The sequence below is a fragment of the Phoca vitulina genome, unplaced genomic scaffold (genome assembly GCF_004348235.1).
Source record: "Phoca vitulina isolate PV1807 unplaced genomic scaffold, GSC_HSeal_1.0 scaffold66, whole genome shotgun sequence".
In the NCBI taxonomy this organism is placed as follows: Eukaryota; Metazoa; Chordata; class Mammalia; order Carnivora; family Phocidae; genus Phoca; species Phoca vitulina.
In genome coordinates this window covers 5,125,028-5,146,451 of record NW_022589769.1, presented here as the reverse complement: position 1 = coordinate 5,146,451, position 21,424 = coordinate 5,125,028, and the positions used below count along the sequence as shown (strand labels likewise).

Here is a 21,424-nt window from a genome sequence, read left to right as displayed (position 1 = left end):
AAAAGAAAAAAAATCTTGTGGTTATAGAGTATGAATGAGTTGGCCTTGAGTGAAGGTCATTTCAACAACTGGGCCATTAATAACTACCCAATCAAAAAAAGAGAGAGAGAGAGAGAAGAAAAGAAAGAATCCCAAGAGGAGGCTGTGGATCCTAAAGACAAGCCAGATGTTTCATGTCACGTGAACCAGACGTCTAGGCAAACGCCTGAGGTAACCCCATGTTTGCAAGCTCCGTAGTGCCCACAGGAGAGGGCGAGGCACAAACCCAGGGTTCCAGCAGAGGCCCCGCCCAGGAACACCTGGTGCCGCGATAATTTAGTCCTCACCAGCCATCTGGGGCTGCTCACCCCCATCAGCAGGCTGGGTCCCAGCTCCTGTAGGAGACGATGCAGCCCTGGCCCCAGGTCAGGTTGCACAGAGGCAGGACCTCTTGGCTCAGGTGCTCCGTATACCTGGGAGTCTCTTCCTGTGCTAATGATCCTGCCCCAAACGGGTACAGATGGGCTTCTCCCCTGAGACCTGCCAGAGTGGCTGGGCTATGAGACTCCTTCCTCCCAGGAGTGGTTTGCTCCCAGGTCCCCGGGGCTCTTTGAGAAGCTCTGCTAACTCTGAGTTTCTCCTTGTACCTGAGCAGTGTGCAGAGCTGAAAGGTGCTGAACGCACCTGACCTCCCAGTTTAGAATGGTCATCTGACAGCCTAGATTTTTACATACTGGAAATAGAGTTTTCAGAATTCTGTAGGGTGCTTCTGAGATAGAGCTGTGTGTCCTGAGTGGAACAATGAAAAGATACAGTGTTAAGTGAATAAAAGCAAGTCGCACATCTATAGATAGCATATCCCATTTTTGTGAAATTGTGTGTGTTTGTATATACGTGTATTGCTATAGACTTATATCTAATACCTGTGTTATCAGTATAGACAATTTAAAATATCTGGACAGGGACGCCTGGGTGGCTCAGTTGGTTGAGCGACTGCCTTCGGCTCAGGTCATGGTCCTGGAGTCCTAGGATCGAGTCCCGCATCGGGCTCCCTGCTCAGCAGGGAGTCTGCTTCTCCCTCTGACCCTCCTCCCTCTCATGCTCTCTCTCTCTCTCATTCTCTCTCAAATAAATAAATAAAATCTTTAAAAAATAAAAAATAAAAAATAATAAAATAAAATAAAATATCTGGACAATACACACTGAACTGAAATGGGAAGAGAAAGTTCAAGAGATTTTCCTGCCCCTCTTTTTTTTCATGCTCTGTATTTTTACAACATTTGATTTTATTTTAGCAAGCATGCATTGCTTTTTTTTCTTCTGACTTTTTATTCAGAAATATTTTAAAGCTGACAGCAAAGTTGCAAGTAAAAAGAACACCTATATTCGTTTTACCCAGGTTTATCTAGTGTTTTACCCCAGTTGCTTTATTTTTTTTATTATTTGTGAGAGAGATTGCAAATACATATATATTTTTCTGATCTATTTGAGGGTAAGCTGCATGCATCATGTGTGTTTGTTTTATTATACCTTCTTACACAAAAGGAAGGCTACTGTGTATGCTTTTTGCGCTTTATTCACATAATTTTTCTTGGCTGTCATTCCATATCTGTTCATGGAGATCTTCCTGACTTTCCCTTACAGCTGCACTGTGTGTGTACCATAGCTCATTCAGCTGCTGTCCTAAGGCAGGCATTACTTTTGAAGGCAGAAACACAATAAAGATAAAGAGTGGAAAGGAAATTTTAAAACCACCAAAAAGAGCAAGCTGAAGCTCTTAATAGAAAGTCTTTGTTATTTGTAAAGTGGGTGGAGCTGTGGGAGAAAGCAGCAGCCAGGAACCCTTGGGCAGCCCTTGGACTCACAAAGAGAGTAATAGAGGCGTCCAGAGGTCCAGCTGACCTCCTTAGGTCAGTGTCTGAGGGAGGCTCCCTGGAGCAGGGAAGTGAGGACACAGGACTGAGCCAGGAACAAAGCTAATAAGCAAGGATGTGTGCTCAGGATTTCAGCCAGATCCAGCTGGAGCTCCAGAGCATGAATCACACCACAGCGGTGGACAACCCCCCGCCTTGAGGCAGGGATGCCACGTCCTCCAGCCCCCACATACAATAACCCGTTTTAGGGATGTGGAAAAATTAAAAGTAATACAATGAGGCTTGTTTACAGTGCCTGGTCCATAGCAGATCTTCAAAAGATGATAGCTATTACTATTATGGTCATTATTCCCTTTCTTTCCCTCCCCCACCGCACCATAACAGCTTTATTGACATGCCATTACCATTAACATACCATACAATTCACTTACTTAAAGTGTACAGTTCGGCAGTTCTCAGTCTATTCAGAGAGTTGTGCGTTCACCATCATGGTCAATTTTAGAACATTTGCATGACGCTATAAAGAAACCCTGCGAGGCGCCTGGGTTGCTCAGTCGTTACGCGTCTGCATGATCCCAGGGTCCTGGGATCGAGCCCCGCATGGGGCTCCCTGCTCAGTGGGGAGTCTGCTTCTCCCTCTTCCACTCCCCCTGCTTGTGTTCCCTCTCTCACTGTCTCTCTGTCAAAAATAAATAAAATCTTTAAAAAAGAAAGAAAAGAAACGAAACCCTGAACCCTTTTGCAGCCACTCCCCATTTCCTCCCTCCCTGCCCTAGAAATCTACTTTCGGTCGCCATAGATGTGCCTGTCTATTCTGGGTATTTCGTATAATAGGAGTCCTATGCCACATGGTCTGGGGGCTGACCTTTTGCACTCTTGGGTCATTCATTCATTGGCTGTGCCCCCCACCACGGTGTTAGTTCAGTCGTTCAGGTCTCAGGAGCAGGGCAGCTGTGAGCAGTTAGCAGCCAGCCCTCCCAGCAGCAGCTGGATGCACCAACCTGGAAAGGGGCCTGGTGAGGACACCGACAGCATCCACCAGCATAAATCATGTGAAAGGGCTTAGTTAAGAGTAAGAGGACAGGGATTATCCAGCATGACAATAGAAAAAAAAAAAAACAGGGAGGATAGCACTTACTCAGAATTTCTGGATAAATGTGTGTTGTTCTGGAAGTCTCCCTTTTAATCTTTGAAAGGCTCTGTCTTGTAAGATCACCAAGGAATGAAATCTCAGTGACCAAACTCTCACACCCTTGGTTAGAATTTAAGTTGCTTTCTTTCCTTAAGGATAATTTGACAGTCATATCCAAACTCTAAAGTATGGGAATATGGAAGACTAAATTTTTCCCGAGATTAGGAATAAGGAAAGCTTGCCTGTTTTCACCATTCCTATGTAACAGCATATTGGAGGTTCCAATCATTACAAAAAGCAAGAAAAAGCATAGCAATCAGAGAAGAAGAAATAAAACTGTCCCTATTTGCAGATGATATGATTATTTACTTAGAGAATCCCAGGAATCTACAAAACAATTACTGGAATAAATGAATTTAGCAAGGTCTCAGGTTATCAAGTTGAGAGACACAATGTATTTTTATATACCACCAACAAACACTTGTCAAATGAAATTGTAAAAATAATTCAATTTGCAATAGCATCAAAAACCATAAAATACCCAGGAATCACAAAGGACATGTAAGACTTCTGCCCTAAAAACTATAAAACATTGCTGACATTAATTAAAGACGACCTAAGTAAATGGAAAGATAGACCATGTTCATGGATTGGAAGACTGTTGTTAATATGGCATTTTCCCCAAATTGATCTGTAGATTCAACATAATCCCAATCAAAATTCCTGCAGTTTTATTTTGGGTAGAATCTGCAAGCTGATTCTAAAATTTCTGTGGAAATGCAAGTTACCAGGGCGCCTGGGTGACTCAGTTGGTTGGGCGTCTGCCTTCGGCTTGGGTCATGATCCTGGGGTCCTGGGATCAAGCCCCACTTCGGACTCCTGGCTCGGCGGGGAGCCTGCTTCTCCCTCTCCCTCTGCCTCTCCCCCTGCTCATGCTCTCTCTCTCTCTCTCTGTATCTCTGTCAAATGAATAAATTTAAAAAAAAAAATCTTTTAAAAAAGAAATGCAAGTTACCTAATAGCAAAATGATTTTGAAAAAGAAGAACAAAGTTGAAGGACCTACCCTACCTGATTTCAGAACTGTTAACCTACAGTGATCAAAGCTGGCATTTAGTATTAAAAGATAAACAGATTAATGGAACAGAAAATTGAGTTTAGAAATAAACCCAAATATATATGGTTAATCACTTTTCATCACACATGCTGAGGCAATTCTGGAAATAACCCCAGGGCCCATTAGCAGTTGAATGGGTAAACAAATTATAGGATATCCATACAATGAAATATTACTTAGCAATAAAAAGGATGAACTCTTGATACATACAGTAATATGGAGGAATCTTTCAAAATCATGCCTTCATGATTCTTTCATGAAATATTTCAAAATCATGCTACGTGAAAGAAGCCAGACCAAAAAAGATTGCATACTATATGATTCCATTATATGAAATCCTATCAATCTGTAGAAACAGCAAACAGGTCAGACGTTGCCTGGGCCAGGATAGAGGGAGAGAGTGACTCCCAAGGAGTGCGAGGAAACTTTTGGGAGTGGTGGGATGTGTTCATGATCTTGATCTTGGTGATGGTTTCCAGGTGTGTACATGTGTTAAAATTGATCAAAATATATGAAGTTTATGGTTCTTCAGTTATACTTGACACTGTACCAAAAAAGTGGAGGTATTCTTTGATCCAGTAGTTAAGCTTCCTTGTAAAATGTGGAAAATGTTGATCCTAGAGCTACCTTCTTTGTCTATTTGTACATGTGGTATGGTTATTTTTGCTCTGCCAAAGGGCCTTTGTGTTTGTCATATGATATTAATAATTCAGTGCTTCTGTTAAAGAAATATTCAGTGAGGGGCGCCTGGGTGGCTCAGTTGTTAAGCATCTGCCTTCGGCTCAGGTCATGATCCCAGAGTCCTGGGATCGAGCCCCACGTCGGGCTCCCTGCTCTGCGGGAAGCCTGCTTTTCGGTCTCCCACTCCCCCTGCTTGTGTTCCCTCTCTCGCTGTGTCTCTCTCTGTCAAATAAATAAAATAAAATCTTAAAAAAAAAATAAAAAAAAAAAAAAAAGAAATATTCAGTGATTTAATAATTGATATTATAATGGCTTTCATTCATGAGGAGCCTACTCTGTGCCAGGCACAGTATAGCTATTTCTCATAGCAGCAGCCTCGCAAGGTTACCTGTGATTATCTCCATTTTTCAGATAGTGAAACTAAGGCCATTCAGTTAAAAAAGAGCCAACGCTGGGATTGGATTTCCACATCTGCCCCACTCCAAAATGGTGCTGCTGGGGCGCCTGGGTGGCTCAGTCGTTAAGCGGCTGCCTTTGGCTCAGGTCATAATCTCGGGGTTCTGGGATCGAGCCCCGCATCGGGCTCCCTGCTCAGCGGGAAGCCTGCTTCTCCCTCTCCCACTCCCCCCGCTTGTGTTCCCTCTCTCACTGTGTCTCTCTCTGTCAAATAAATAAATAAAATCTTAAAAAAAAAAAAATGGCTCTGCTCAGTATAGTAGCTACATGTAGCTGGTCCAAATGGAGGTGGGATCTAAGTATAAAATACACACTGGATTTTCCAAACTTGGTATGAAAATAATGTAAAAATGGTAATATTTTATTTATTGATTATATATTGAAATAATATTTTAAATATTGGGTTAAAACACAACTAAAATTAATTTCACCTGTTACTGTTTACTTTTTAAAAGGCAGCTATTAGAAAATATAAAATTACACAAGAGGCTCACATTATGTTTCTCTTGAGCAGGACCACTTCAGAGCCCTTTCCACCTCACATTGTCTGTATAAAGGACAGCTAGAATGTTAATTCAGCAGCATAGATTTATATTTATTGAGTGTAAACTGTATGCTGGTTGAATTTTATAATCTCTCTTATGGGGGTACACTATAAGAGAGATTATAAACTATAAGCCCATTAGACATTTAATTTCAAGCAAAAATTGTCAGCACACAATTTTTTTTAATGTTTTAAATCTGAGTTAGTTTTTTAGATGGAAGGATGTGGACACTCTTCGTTTCAAGTAAATACAGAAGTCTCTTTCTGACCATTAGTACAAATGCTCTGAATTTTTATATAATTGAGTAATTGTTTATAGAATAATTTTGTGTTCATTAAAGCAATGTTCTCTGTTGGGCAAATACACTTGTCTCCCCTGGTCAGGATGGCATTCATAGTTTTACAAACTACAAATTACTGTTTTCTTTGTTGTTTTCTTTATTTGTGAGAAGTACAGAAAGACACTTCCTAATTTTTGAAGGATTGAGAAATTGTGGCTGAACTTTGATCACCCAAATGTATTTTTTTTAAAGATAATATGCTTTTTTTTTTTCTCCATTGACTGGGGGTGGCCCTCCTCTCATTTTTGTTAATAGAGTTTTATTGGATCGCAGCCATGCCCACATGTTTACGTAACTGTGAATGGTGGTTGTTCCCATGCTGTGAAGGAAAGCAGAGTTGAGTAGTTCCACAGAGATTGCATGGCCTTAAAATATTTACTTTCTGACCTCTTACAGAAAATGTTTGTAGACCCCAGGTCAATTAAGTTATGAGCAATCCTCGAAAGTTCCATGAAAATGTCTTTAAGACCCCACTTAAGTTAATGGGAATTTGGGGATGGGAAGGTTTGAATTCGTGAAAGGCTGACACTGGCAGTGATGGGATGCTTTGATGCTCTCCCCACGAGAAGGAGGAGGATGCAGACTTGAGCCTGGCACCTCAGTTGTCTCCATTCCAGCCAGTGGTCAGTCCAGCTGCCCTGCCCTCCAGCTGAACCACACTCCGATCTGGAATCCTGGTACCACCAGGCACTCCCCTGGAAAACTCACATAGGAATTTTTCCCATGTCACACAAAAGCACAGAGAAGGACTAGGGGGTGCCCGTGGGTGGTGGTAGGTCACAGAAGCTCTGTGGTGGTTACTTAGCTCCTGCCTCCTCAACACCCCTGACTCCTGTTCTTCTTTCTTCACTCACGCGGCCCGTCTCTCATGTGCTTTCAGTTTCCCTCCCACTTGGCAGGAGTTTGGTTAAGAGCGCCAACTCGGGGGCCAGACCCCTGGGCTCTGATCGCAGCCCTGTCAGAGACAGGCCGAGCGGGGCAAACATGGAATGTGTCTACGTCTGTTTTCCTCATCTGCCAAACTGGGGTAATAACTATGCCTCCTTCATAGGGAAATTGTGGGGCTCACACGATTTAAAAACATGTGAAGTGCTCTTCTTCAGAACAATGTCTGATAGTGAGCACTTGTAAATACCACTTACTATCATTATTATTACCACAAGAATCACTATCCTACTTCAAGTCCCAGGGCAGATGTGAACAAAGAACTGGCAGAAGTGGAGGGTGTCACTTAGGTCAAAGCTGCCCCCTACAGGGCACGCCTTACTAGGCCTGCAGTGTGTGATCCTTGGCACTTCGTACCTCTAAGGTAATGGACAGAGAGCATCTGCTTCTGAGTCAGCCTGATCCAGGTATAAATCCTGGCTGGGTGACCCCAGGCAAGTCCCTTAACCTCTCTGTGGCAACTCAAAACCCTAACCCAATAGTTAAGAACCTCTTACTTAATGAGTCAGGTGGGCTGTACCCTGATTTTGGATTAGCAGCTGCTGGCTGTTGGCAGGGACCACCATCTCAGGGCCCTCCTCTTGGCGACCTGCCTGTGAAATTCTTTACCTGCAGCACGGGTTATTTGTACCTATTTCCTCTCCGTTCACACCAATTTTTTTTTTCCCAGTGAGTCATGTTTTTTTCCTTACCACTGAGGCAGAATAATGTGAGTGACTAATGATTTACAACACAGTTTTCCCTGTCACAGCTGACGACGTAAAGATGCACACCATTGTCATAAATGTATACTCAGAATACAAACAAAAGTGGCCCAATTCAAACATGTTTGTACTTTCCAGGCTTAAGTAACACTAGCACATTAAGGAAGTCAGTTTTTAATATTAAAATTGCACTGGGGTACATCCCAATTTCCTGATTGATTTGAGGCAAGCTTCCAGTATTAGAATATCAAATTATATGGAGATTGCATTCCCATCCTCTGATTGATTTGAAATGAATTTGAATCAAGACAGCTTAAAAATAGCTTTTATAGCATCTTTATGACTTGATACCATGGAGAAATAAATACGAAGCTCACGCCACAGAAGCTGTCCTCTGTTGATGCGCAGGGGCTGTCTTGTGCCGGGGAATTCTTCTGGTGGTAATTTAAGAAGATGCTTGTCATCTCCTTACAGCAGTTCATAATTCAGAAACAATCTATACGTAATACTCAATTAAGGAACCATAGAGGCATGTCGGCCCCAGATGACTAATGAACAGCCAGAATGGAAATTTGGCACGACTCGTGAAAACACCACTAAAATCAATCCCCCGTCAGGGAAACCACGATTTATTAATGCATTCCGTACCTGCACTGAGTTGCGAATCGATGCGTCCCCATCAGAAGCTAATAAAAAGCAGAGATGGGTCCTTGTGGCCTGTCGGCATAAAAGGGCAGGATTGTAACTCGGGCAGGAGACTGTGCATCGCAGGCCAGCACGTGGTGTCTGTGTCCCACTCCAACAGTGAGCTGCCGGCCCTGCTCAGGCGGGAGCCCCAAGGGCTGATGAGCACCCGCCGTATGCTAGGTGCTTGCTGCCCGGTTCCATGCTCTCCTTCAAACCTCTCTGCCATCCGTGAGACAGGTGTTAATCATTATTCATCTCACAAGGGAGGGAGTGGAGGCCCGGAAAGGGCAGCGGCCTGCCCAAGGTCCCCAAAGAACAAAGCCAGAGTCTGCAAGGCCGGTTCAGCACTTGGGCTCTAACATGAGTTTTCCAGCTGCATAACTTTGTTTTTTCTCCCGGCCTCGGTTTTCTCATCTGTAAAATGGAGGTGATTCGAGTCTCTGTTGGGAGGATTCAGTGAGATGATACTTGGAAAGTCCTTAGGGTCCTGCTGCTATCCTCCTTCCAAGCCATCCCCATTCCGCTTTGCCTCAATACTGCCCTTACTCGTGGGAGGACTTGGAGAACATAACCGGGTTCAGAACTGCTGGACTTCCCAGGAGGTGGGAGATAGAAACTCCCTCTATCATCCACCAGGCTGCTTCTGGCCCTGGTTCCAGCCCGGGAAGAGACTCTGTCACGTGCCTCCTCCTCCCTCTTCCAGCCAGGAATAGCCCAGAGCCCTGAACTCCGCACTAGAACCCGGCAGAATGGAGAGTTACTCGTACCCTCCTCCATTTGACAGACTTCAGCCTCCTGCCTGACCATCCCTTTGTGCACTTATTTCATGGCCATTCCACGGTGTCTTATTCAGGACTTCAAGATGTGAAGTTCCTGATTGTACTTGTGGGGGTGGCGGCGGGGGGGGCTCTCCTTGCTGGGGTGGGGGGCTCTCCTTGCTAGAGGGGAGGCCATTCTCAACACCGTGGCCCTGCTCACTGACAGTCTCTTTCATCTTTATTGTTAGTCCTCTTAGGTATCCTTGCTAATGCCACACTCCTCATTCGGTCACACTTGCTGTGACTTGGGACATTAACAATAAACGGTGAGCCCTGAGGGGTTTGCAGTGGGAAGATGGATAGCACACGCACGGCCAACCAGCGCAGCTGTCCGGGGTCCACTGAGATCTGCTCGGAAAGTTCTGCAGGTCACTTGAACAGCCCCATTAATGCTTCTGTCTCTGTGGACGCCAATAAATATGGCGTGAAACTTGAACATAAATGAGTTTTTACAGCTAATTACGGCTAATGCGAGCCATTTTCTAAATTGCCAAGCATTCCTTCCAGAATATTAGTTTGCAACTATGAATTAGGCATGAAGAGCCAAATTCAATGCACATAATCTAGTACACAACAAAATAATAACAACACTAAGTGGCTTCTGTCTGGCCAAGAGGAACTCCCCGAGGCCAGTCTGATGGCACAAGCTCGCAGTGGGCCTCCGACTGCACAGGCCATGAAGCTTTGAAACCCCAGGAAGGCCATGAAGGAAGCAGTCACTTCTGTGGTCCTCCAGTCAGTGTGGCCAGGACTGTTCAATTCTCCAGTTGTGGCGAGGACCCTCTGGGCGCCCAACCTGGGGCTTCAGCTGCAAGCGTCTGACCTGAACAGCTCGGTCCCTGGTGTGGGGGCACCTCCATTCCATCTCTTCTCCCCTCCCCCCCGCCCCACTCAGTCCATCTGGCACATCACCCCCACGCTCTTCACAGCACCTTGATGTTCGTGTTCATGATCACTGATAACATTATACCACGGTACGGAAGAGTAGAAAATGATGTCCCCTCGCTAATCCCAGCCCCCAGCCTCCCCATGAAATCACCAGTGTGAGCAGTGCGAATGTATCCCAGTTCAGTTGGGGGCTACAAACATACGTGCACACCCTCTTATGCATACGCTGTCTATGTTTTACAAAGCCAGGATCACATAATACTTATTTTAACATCTTATTCATATTTAATAATGTATTTGGTATCTTTCAATGCCAGCACATGTAAATCTACCTCTTTTTAAAAATACACCTACTGTAATTTATCCAGTCCTCCCATAAATGAACATCACACACAGTGCCTTGGTGAACACTGTACTGGGTATTTCTGAAGGATAAATTTCTACCAAAGTGGTGGTGTTGGGTCAGGGGGAACGCACAATGAAACGTGAGAGAATAGCACCAAATTACCCTCTGAAATGAGTTGTGTCTGTTTATATCCTAATAACAGTAAATGGAAATAGCTGTTTCCCGCCACCGTTGGATGCTCCACATAGACAAACCTGGGTGTCCTTCCTTCCCATCCCTGGGTGTGGACCTCAGCCAGCAGATGGCCACACCTGCCCGCAGGTGTGTCCCTGTGCCCGCTTCGAGCCCTGACGGCTGTAGTCACAATGCTGTGTTCAGAGTCTCCCAGAAGCAGTTGCTGTAAACATTTTGAGCACATTCCCTTCAGACCTTTCTGAATCCTTGTCAAATGCAAACAGTTCCATCACCACAAGGATCTCTCCTGCCGTCCTCCTATAGCCGCATGCGCCCCCGATCCCCTCCACCGCTGCGCCTCACTCCTAGCAGCCATATCTATAATTTTGTCATTTCAGGAATGCTACATAAATGGAATCATACAGGATGGAACCTTTGGGGTTTGGCTTTTTTTAATGAGTATAATTTCCTTGAAATCTATTCCAGTTGTTGTGCGTATCGATCGGTTGTTCCTTTTTTTTATTGCTGGGTGGTATTCCGTGGCGTGGATGTACCACAGTGTAACCGTAGACCCCGCGGAAGGACATTTACGTTGCCTCCCATTCCTGGCTATTACAAATAAAGCTACTGTATACATCCATGTACAGATATTGGAACATAAGTTTTGGGAAACTGGGAAAAATCTCCAGGAGTTCTGTTGCTGGGTCATACAGTAAATGCAATTTCAACTATTACCAGACTGTTTACCAACCAGACTGTTTACCTTCCCACCAGCACTGCAGGCACGATCCAGTTTCTCTGCACCAGACCCAGCATTTGGTGTCAGGAACATTTTAAAATTTCGTGTTTGATTCTTTTTTTGTTTTGTTTTTTGTAGTCATTCTGATTTTTTCCCCCCGCCTCTTTGCTGATTGAAAGCTGCATATTCCATTCGGTTCTTTTGGAAATTATCCGTATGGTTTTTTTTTTAAATAAACTTTTAAATTTTAGAACAATTTCAAATCCACATAAAAATCGCTGGGATGATACAGACACTTCCCATGTACACCTGCCTCTAGTTTCCCGTTATTAGTATCTTACACTAATACGGTACATTTGCTATAATTAATGAAGTGATATTGGTGCACTTTTATTAATGAAAGCCCATAATCAGGTTCCCTTACTTTTTTACCTAATGTCCTCTTTCTGCTCCAGGATCCCATCTAGCATAGCACACCTCGCTTAGGCATCACACCTCCTTAGTCCCCTCTGTGCTGTGGCAGTTTCTCAGACTGCCCTTGTTTTTGATGACCTTGACAGTTTCTCGAGAAGTACTGGTCAGGTGTTTTTAGAATGTCTCTCTATGGGGATTGGTCTGATGGTTTTCTCATGCTGAGTCCTGGATTGGGAGGAGGAAGACCACACAGGTGTGCCGTTTTTATCACAGTCATCAAGGTGCATCAGGGGTGCAGACTAACAACCTGACTTCCCATCCCTGTTGATGTTTGGCCCGTGTCTCCACTGTTAAGTGACTCTGGGAAGGAAGTCCGTATGCATAGTCCACACATATAGGGAGCTCCACCTTCCTAAGGGCAGAAGATCGACATAAATTATTTGTTCTTCTGTATGGGAGATTTTGTCTCTTTTTCCCACATTTATTTATTTATATTAATTTGGACTAGTGGATTTATTTTTTATACTTTGGCACGAGTTTATTTTGTTGCTTAAGTTGTTAAGGTTTGGCTGTGGGGAGCTCTTTCTGTTGATTCCTGTGTCCCTCTGACACACCCCCCGTCAGCTCGAGCTTTTGAGCACTTCCTTCCTTTCTGGCCCAACAAGATGCTCCAGGCTCATCTTGTATATTTCCTGCCCCAGCCCCACAGTCAGCCAAGTCTCCGAGGATCCTTTTATTCGAGAATGGTATTAGAAACCAAGATCTGGACGCTAGGTGTGCTCGTGGCCAGTATGTGCCCCTGTTTCTAGGCACTGACAGCCAACAGAGCAAGGAAATACGTGTCTTTATACTAACCTGTGTCCGCACACATCTGTCAATGTCTCTCTGTGTCATTCTCTGTTTTTAACATGGTATTAAGGTAAACATGAGTTCATACTGATGTCTCCGCCTCCCATCACTGCCACACGGGTCATTCTGGCCTCCTTCCCTTCCCCTATATTTTTTTTGCATTTTTTTTTTATTGAGCTATACCATAAAATTCACACTTTTAACATGAAAAAGTTCAGTGGTTTTTTTTATTTAAAAGATTTTATATATTTATTTGACAGAGAGATACACAGCGAGAGAGGGAACACAAGCAGGGGGAGTGGGAGAGGGAGAAGCAGGCTTCCCGCCAAGCAGGGAGCCCAATGCGGGGCTCGATCCCAGGACCCTGGGATCATGACCTGAGCCGAAGGCAGACTCTCAATGACTAAGCCACCCAGATGCCCCAAATTCAGTGGCTTTAATATAGTCATGAGGTTGTGCAGCCGTCACCACTGTCTGATTCCATACCATCACCATTCCACAAAGAAACACTGTGCCCATTAGCAATCACTCCCGCTTCCCCTTGTCCCTCCCCCCCTCCCAGCCCTCGACAAACAATAATCTTCTTTCTGTCTCTGGAGTTGCCTATTCTGGACATTTCATATACATGGAATCATACAGTGCGAGGCCTTTTGCATCTGACTTCTTTCACTGACTGAGCGTGGTGTTTTCGAGGTCAGTCCATGTTGGAGCATGTGACAGTACTCTTCAGTCCTTTTGACAGCTGGACAATCTTCCATCAAATGGATGTGCCACATTTTGTTTATTCATCAGTTCAAATGGACATTTAGGTTGTTTCTGCTCTTTGGGCTACTATGAATAATGCTGTTGTGAACCTTCACAAACAAGTTTTTACATGGCTGTGTGTTTTCCTTTCTCCTGAGTAGATACCTAGGAGTGGAACTGCTGGGTCACGTGGTGGCTGTATGTTTAACATTTTAAGGAACTGCCAAAGTGTTTTCCAGAAAGGCTGCACCATTTTATATTTCCACCAGCACTCTACAAGGGTTCCAGTGTCTCCAGATCCCTGTGAACACTTGTTATTTTCCATCTTTTTGATGATAGCCATCCTAGTGGATGTGAAGTGAAATCTCATTATGGTTTTGATTTTCATTGCACTGATGATTAGTGACATTGAACATTTTTCGTATTTTTCATATCCATCTCCATATTTTCTGGATGTTAGACCTTTATCAGATAGATGATTTGCAAATATTCACTCCCATTCCGTGGGTTATCTTTTCATATTGTTGATGGTGTTCTTTGATGCACAAAAGTTTAAAATTTTGATGAAGTACGGTTTGCCTATTTTTAATTTGGTTGCTTGTGCCCAAACATTTTTAAGAAGCATGTTAATTATGCATTTTTTCTAGCAAAATATAATTATTTTCTTCTTCCTTCCAAACATGACAATAGCTTTTATGTGCTCTAATTATCCATTGAACTTCCCATCTTGACATTCTCGAGCTTTAGTTTTACTTTTACATTTTAAAAAAGAGGTTTTCAAAGAAAATCAGTAGTTAATTAAATTTACCAAAATATTTTTATCAGTGTTAGCTCATCATTGTTTTTTAATATTTCATCCCTTCCTTGCTGAAACATATCTCCTAATAATTCTTTCAGTGAAGGTTTGTAAGTGGTAAACTCTTCGTCTTCGTATGCCCCAGCATGTATTTCTTTTGCCCTTTAACTTGAATGATGGTTTAGCTGGGTATAAAATTTGAGGTTCATAGTTGCTTCCCCTCAGCTCTGGAAGGCATTACTCTTTGATTCTGTTATTGCTGGGGTGCCTGCTATCTAATTGTCATTCCTTTATAGTATTTTTGCCATGATATATTTTTAGGGTTTTTTTGTTGGATGCTCCACAATATCCCCATGATACAAATTGATTTTTATTTATCCTACTTAGCACTTTATATATGAAGACCCATATATTCCTTCATTTTGGAAAATCCCCAACAATTGTTTCTTCAAGTTATTCTTACTATTATTTCCTCCTTTCTCCTGTTGCACCTCGTCTTAAGCATCCATAGATACCCCTTTATCCATTCTTTGGGTTCTTTGAACTGCATGTTCTTATTGCTTATGTCTGAGTCTCTGTGTTGTCTTTTGGTTGGTTCAGTGCCTCCATTCTGTCTCTTAATTCACTGATTTCCTCTCTGATTAGTGTCCAGTTTAGAATTTATCCCATTTATTGAGAGTTGTCTTCATGTTCTGTTTTAATGGCTGTCTTTAATGGCCACTGTTTCTAAGCTTTCATTACCAGTTATTCTCATTGAATTCATGCCTGTTTTGTTTCATAACATCTGGTTCTTTTCCTTTATTAAGGACTTTTTGATGCCCTAAACATACTCATTTTAAATATTTTTCAGGCAGTTTTATATCATTCATTTCACCTGGAGTGAATTCATATTCCTGATTGAGGAGTCTGTAGACTGTCTTAGTTAGCATGAAATTTCTTCACAGGCGGTGGGATTTGTTTCAGATTCAATTTTATTAAGAGGTAATTTCAGCTTTGGTTTTCCACTTTCTCTCTTGAATAGCTTCTCCTTGTCTAGTGGTTTGGGTCACCTCCACCCCAGCCCCTACCCAGGGCCAGGTCTTATAGTAGAGCTTGAGGGCCCTTGCCCACAGTCACACTGAGAAAATATGTCTCATTTCCTAGACTTGAGCCTGTGTCTGTCCTTCATTCCTAGACCCATAGATTGCTACAAGCCCTAGCCCAGTGCTGTGCTGCAGTCAGCTCCTACCCAGTTCATGAAAACCAATTATTAAATTTTAAGGAATTTTGTGAGCTCCTTGTTAAACAACCATTACTAAACATTAAATTCTACAAACTCGCCATTAAATAAATTATAATAAAAAGCAAAGGTAATAAATACTCAAAACTGATTATTTCCCAACTATCTTGCTATGTGTTGCTATTACCATGCTGGCAAGGTAGCTCACAGCTTCTGTGCCTGTGTGGTAGAAGCACTATATAATGATGCTACCAGGCATCTCTTCCCACGTCTAGGCAGTGACGTCACGTTGTCGGTAATTTGAATTCAGCCACCATCAGAGTGTTCACCCCATGGAAATTAGTAAACATTACAGATTGGTTCTCTTTTATTTTCTGGAGGACTTGTTAGAAACACCTGCATACCACGACCCTAGCCCCAGGCAGCACGCTACAATGGTTTTTTGCATCCTCTTTCCATAAACAGAGGTTCCCACGCCAACCCTCTTTCAAATGGGGGCCGGGCTTTATTTCCTCCTATCACAGAAACTGCTTGCAGTCTCTGTCACCCTCCAGGAGCTTAACTCCCAGCAGCACTGTAACCCCGCTCATTACTCTGCCTTTCTGCCTTGTTTCTCATCCACGGAGCTATTTGTTTTGATTTTGAAGCTACTTCTGTCCTTTGGTTTTCTTTTTTAGATTTTATCCATCATGGCTCTTGAGTGTGGAGCGGAGGAGGTACATTAAATGTTGAGCATGCTGTGCTGTCTTGAGTAAAACTCCATAAACATTCTTTTTTCTAGACATTTAACTTCCATCATATGGCTGTTTATACAGGCCTCAAAATATTTCCTTCCACTTCCTGTATCTCTCCCAAAGTCAGTCACTTCATCTTCTCTCTTCTTGTTCCCTAGCACTTTCTTGTACCACTTACGACAAATGTGTTAATATGTTGTATCGATGAATTATCCTTGCAAGGATTCTGGATGTCACATATGCAGTCTTCTCGTTTATTATGCACTGAGTAATATTAGCGCATTTAATTTCATAACATACTCTATTGCTCCCAGAAGGAAGCCGTGGAGCCCCCAGTTCCCTAAATGAAGATCCTTGGCCCCCTAATGTTTTGTTCCCTCCCCTGCAGGTGTCACAGCTGTGTTCTCAGGCCACTACCACCGGAATGCCGGGGGCATCTACCAGAACCTGGACATGGTGGTGTCATCGGCCATCGGGTGCCAGTTGGGCCAAGACACCCACGGGCTCCGAGTCGTGGTGGTCACCGCCGAGAAAATCGTTCATCGATACTACAGTTTGGATGAGCTGAGTGAGAAGGGGATAGACGACGATCTCATGGGCCTAATGGAGGAAAAGTGACTGCCCCTTGAGCCTGTGTCTGTCCTTCATTCCTAGACCCATAGATTGCTCCAAGTCCACGGTTCACTTCCACTGGTTTCTTACTTTGCCAGAAAGTGCAGCTGTGCACCGCCCCCTCTTGAAATATAAAAGTATTCCAGGCCGATTTGTGGATTTATGTCATTTTGCATAAATCAGAGAGCTGGGTCCTATCCTCCTATCCTAAGTTATATTCAAAATAGAGAGCTGCCCTCCCCTTAAAAAAGAGGGGGGTGGGGAAAGCCTGAAAACAAAGGAATAAATGATATTAGAATCTTGCTGCCTCAGTGTTTGAGTCAGTTCTCCTAATGATGGGTTTCTCAGCTCTGCCTGTGAAATCGATTGCTTCCCGGTAGCGGATGGTAAAAGTCTACCTGTCACCCTCCATCCCACCTTGATATCCAAGCGCGGGCTTCGATAATTCCATGAACAAACCGCATTTGTTTGTCTTAGATCGTGTTCACGACTCCCAAAATGCTAGGCAGAAACAAAGGTCATTGCCTTTCCTTCCTAACAAGGCAAATCATTATATCCCATTAGCAGAGCTGCGTGGGCTTCTTTTTTTTTTTTGCACGGAACTGAGTAGACAACACTTGCTATTAAATTTTGAGGCTCCTACTATTGTCGACGATGCATTCGATGCTAGTCAAAGTTGAATTTGCCTTCTGGGTGATGAGAAAAGCCTCCTTGGCACACAAATTGGCCATCTCTATAAACCTCCCCACCCCCCCCCCCCCCCCCACCCAGAGACTAGAACTGAAGCCCCAAAGCGCCGCCTCTCTGTCTGTTTTGAGTTTCTTCACGGTCCCTTCCGAGGGCACAGGAGCTCCGCAGATTGGCGTTCTTGTGTGATGGGGATGGCCCTCCATTTATGAGCCTCTTCGCTGTGTCTCCTTGGACAGAGCAAGCGGGAGTCGATGCTGAGTTCTGAAAAGAAACAAAGCAGGAACCCTGGCGGGCACAAAAACGGTACATTCAGCCCTGTGATCTAAATCGGCGCCAACTTGGATGAAATGAACAGGGGGCAGGATCCATTGGCAAAGGAGTGTGGGTGGTTTAAAATCAACACCGTTTTTACGTGAGCTCCTTTGCCGCTGCTTCTGTGCGGCTGCCGACTGCGCAAGATCGTGTCTGTTGCCCCGTCCGATGGGGAGCCCCGGCACTCCGTCCCGCCTGAACAACCTCACGGCACCAGGTGGTGGCATCCGTCAGACCCAAACCAGCAGTTACAAATGAACTGCAAAGTCTATTAAATCAAAAGACTTTCTTGTTAAAAAGTTTTAGTCAGTGTAGCAAAACCGTGAAAAATTAAAGAGAAGGATAATTGCGTATGTAAATTCATAAGGCACAAAAGACGAGAAGTTAATTATGCTACAGATCGGTGATGCACCGTAGCTCGTTGTGTTGTGGCACAAGAAAATTAAAATCTTTCAAAATTAGAATGCTCCTGTTTTGGTATTTTGCCACAGAGTTGCTCTGTGTTCATTTTTCTCAACAACAGGTGTGGCTTGAAGAGGTCAGGAACAGGAGGTCAGTAAAAAGTAATAAGCAACACGTCCGAGGCCTGGGATGTGCTGACTTTCAGAATCAGATGGCAGGGTCGTAAATGCAGGTGTGGGGCTGCTGGGAGCACAGGGAACAGGAATCCTAACGGACCGCCGGAGCCCTCTCTGTTGTATGACGTGTGCAAGATGCTCAGTAGGCTGGGGCGCCTGGAATGGGATGGGGAGTGGAGATAATTCAAAGTAATGGAAATGAAATTTCTAAATCTCCTTCCCCACAAACCTAATATGTAAAAGAAATGATTCAGAACACAGCAAAGATACGCGAAGAATAGGGAACCATACGAAATTCTCACCATTTTTTAGGTAACCAGCGGTATTCCCTGATGCTGGTTGGTTCAGAAAGAAATGATTTTGTAGATAAGCGTGTATTGTTCTGATAATAGCTATTTACCAATGCATTCACTATGATTGCCTTTTCTTTAAAAAAGAAAAATCACATTAAAAAATAAGTGCCTTATGCTGTGGAAAACAATAAAATCCTCCATGATCCTAAGCGCTATGGTGTTGAATGTTTCTTATGTGCTAAGTACATTTTAAGTGCTTTGGCTCAGAGAGGTGGGGCCACTTGGCTGAGATCACACCGCTCATCAGTGGGGAAGCAAGGATTGAGAGGCAGGCAGTCCAGCTGTCCAGCCCATGCTCCTTAACACGATCCTCTCTTTCCTAGAAAACATTTTTCATGGATGAGAGCTTTGTACCAGCTCAGTGGCAACACTACTGTATTCAGCACCATTAACCACCTTTACTGGACAGCAACCCAATGTGAGCTGGAAGCCCTGGGACTTGATCCCAGGGTTTGCAAAGCCCAGACACACCCAGGTACGGGGTGGCAAAGCCTGTCCAGATTGTTCGAGTCAGAGAATGTTCACCAGAGGAGACTGGATGACTGAGGTGGACCCATAATGGACCACGGGACACAGCTTTGCCCACATCAGTAAATGCTTCGTCACATGATGCTCACTCCTTGCTTACAGGTCCCTTCCCTGGGGGTAGGACACCTGCATCTCCCAAGGCAAGCAGTGCCACCCAACGCTCCCCATCTAATTCATCATTTTAATTGGGGGTGTTAATAGGGGGGCTACTAAAAGGAAAAGGTTATTTAAGGAAATCTAAAATTGAGTTGTCAAGACTCAAGTAGGTTTGTGGAGAGAGGTGGGGAGACACCTAATTGCATTCACCTTTTACAATAAGTAAGTTTATCTCTAGAATTCAGTCATGTTTCCCCTGAGGTTGGAGAATAGGGGGGAAGAGTCTTTAGTAAACTTTATGGAACTGAGCAAACAGAGAGAATGTTTCATAATATCTTGTGATTTCCAGCATTACAAGGTTGTCAGTCCCCGATAGAGTTACAAGGCAAACCCTAGTTTTAAGCCTGAATAAGAACACTAGGACCATTTCCCTTATGTACTGCAAAAGATACCGAGTTACAGATAACTGTAGAAACTATACACACATAATACAGCTTAATATTATAGTCTGTATTCTCATTGAAATCTTTTGAGAAAAAGTACCAAAAACATTATTTGCATTTACTTGAACTCTTAATATTTATTCCCCAAGTAGTGCCTAAAAACAGCTCTGCACAGTTGTGAAATTAAGTAGCAATATTGTATCGAGCTGGGGGGAAAAGGAAGATTTAGGAATCAGTTGTCAAGGCAAGTTCTATTAAAAGCTTTCTGTAATAGACACCAGGGATTTCTTGTTCACATAACCTTAGCAGTTTTGGTTGCACCTGCAAGAGATAGTACTTGACAGATAATATTGATTTTTTTTTATAACTTCATAAAATACTGTCTTATGTCATTGGAGAGTTCTTAGGGATTCTTGGAGTAATAATAATGATAATGACTTCTAACATCTTTCTAGAAAAGATGTTACTGACTAAATTCTCTTTTTCCTTCAATGGATTTTTATTGCCATTATTTCTTTACTATTAGACATTACACATAAACAGATATATACACATTGGATTTTTCTTTTAAATAAAACCTAAAGGACCTATGTAGATTTTTTTTAAAACCCTAGATAAATAAAGTTGACTGAACATGAATAATCAGAAGGTACCTTTCATTATCTGTTCTGATATTTGTCTTTAAGAAGTCATTTTCTTCACAAAAGGAACTTTGCACCTCCTGTAGAATAAAGTTCAGACTCCTTCCTATGACTGCCCAGGGCCCATTCACTCTGCCCCAGACCTCCTCTCAGCCTTGTCTGTATGGCCTCTCCTTGTAGAACATCCCACCACCCTTTGTACTGCTGTTTCCTCTGATGGGAACTGGCCTCCATCACATTTTGACCTTAGCTCAACGGTCACTCCCCACAGTGGCCTCTCACCACCTTCTCTGTTGTTATGCTGCTCATCCTCAGGTGTGGCCCTGTTTATTTTCTTCATAGCACACCATTAAGAGATTTGCTGGCTTCCTGATCCTCGTGTGTATTCCCTACCAGCATGCAAGCTTCAGAGCAGCAGGGACCTGGTCTGACTCGTTGGCCATTCTCCCCCCGATGCCTAGAACCATACCAGGGGCACGGGGTGGGGGTGGTGCTGCTCAGTGAATACTTGGCCGTGAATGTGGAATAATAAGGTAAGCAAGGACATATAGTAATACTTAATTATCCACATCAACACTCAACAGGGGAGGAAGGACGGAGAGGAGGCCACATTCCTAAGCCTGTGGTAGTTCTGTTGGGATTGTCCTCAACGTCAGGGATTGTCAACAGGCCAGCAAATAACTGGCAGCATCACTGTTCTCTTTGGTTCCCCACTCACGGTGAAGGAATTGGGGTAATAATGATCAAGTGTCCTTGACTCTTAGTAATTCTAAACCCAGCTCACTGAATGAATACTCTGCCAGTAACCAAAACAAGTCAGCCCAGAGAAGGGTCTGATTCTAGATTAAAGGATATATGGGAATGTGTAAAAGAGATGGCCGAAAATATAAGTCTGGGACTCAGAAGAAGTGAAAAGTGCATCTTGGAAGTGCTGCCGGAAGAGGTTATGTTCTATGAATGACATTCCTGACAAAATTTGGCAGCACAGGAGG

General features: G+C 43.5%; 1 protein-coding gene across 2 annotated transcripts in view; it reads left to right on the top strand.

Moving 5' to 3' along the window:
• CPPED1 (calcineurin like phosphoesterase domain containing 1) overlaps nt 1-17,514 on the top strand; it is a 101,252-nt gene extending 83,738 nt beyond the window's left edge. For both annotated transcript variants that reach the window (XM_032392170.1, XM_032392171.1), the window contains exon 4: nt 16,568-17,514. In XM_032392170.1, the coding sequence (XP_032248061.1) occupies nt 16,568-16,797 (230 nt within the window). In that variant the 3' untranslated portion in view covers nt 16,798-17,514. The remainder of the gene's footprint in view (nt 1-16,567) is intronic.
• Nucleotides 17,515-21,424: the final 3,910 nt, after the last annotated feature.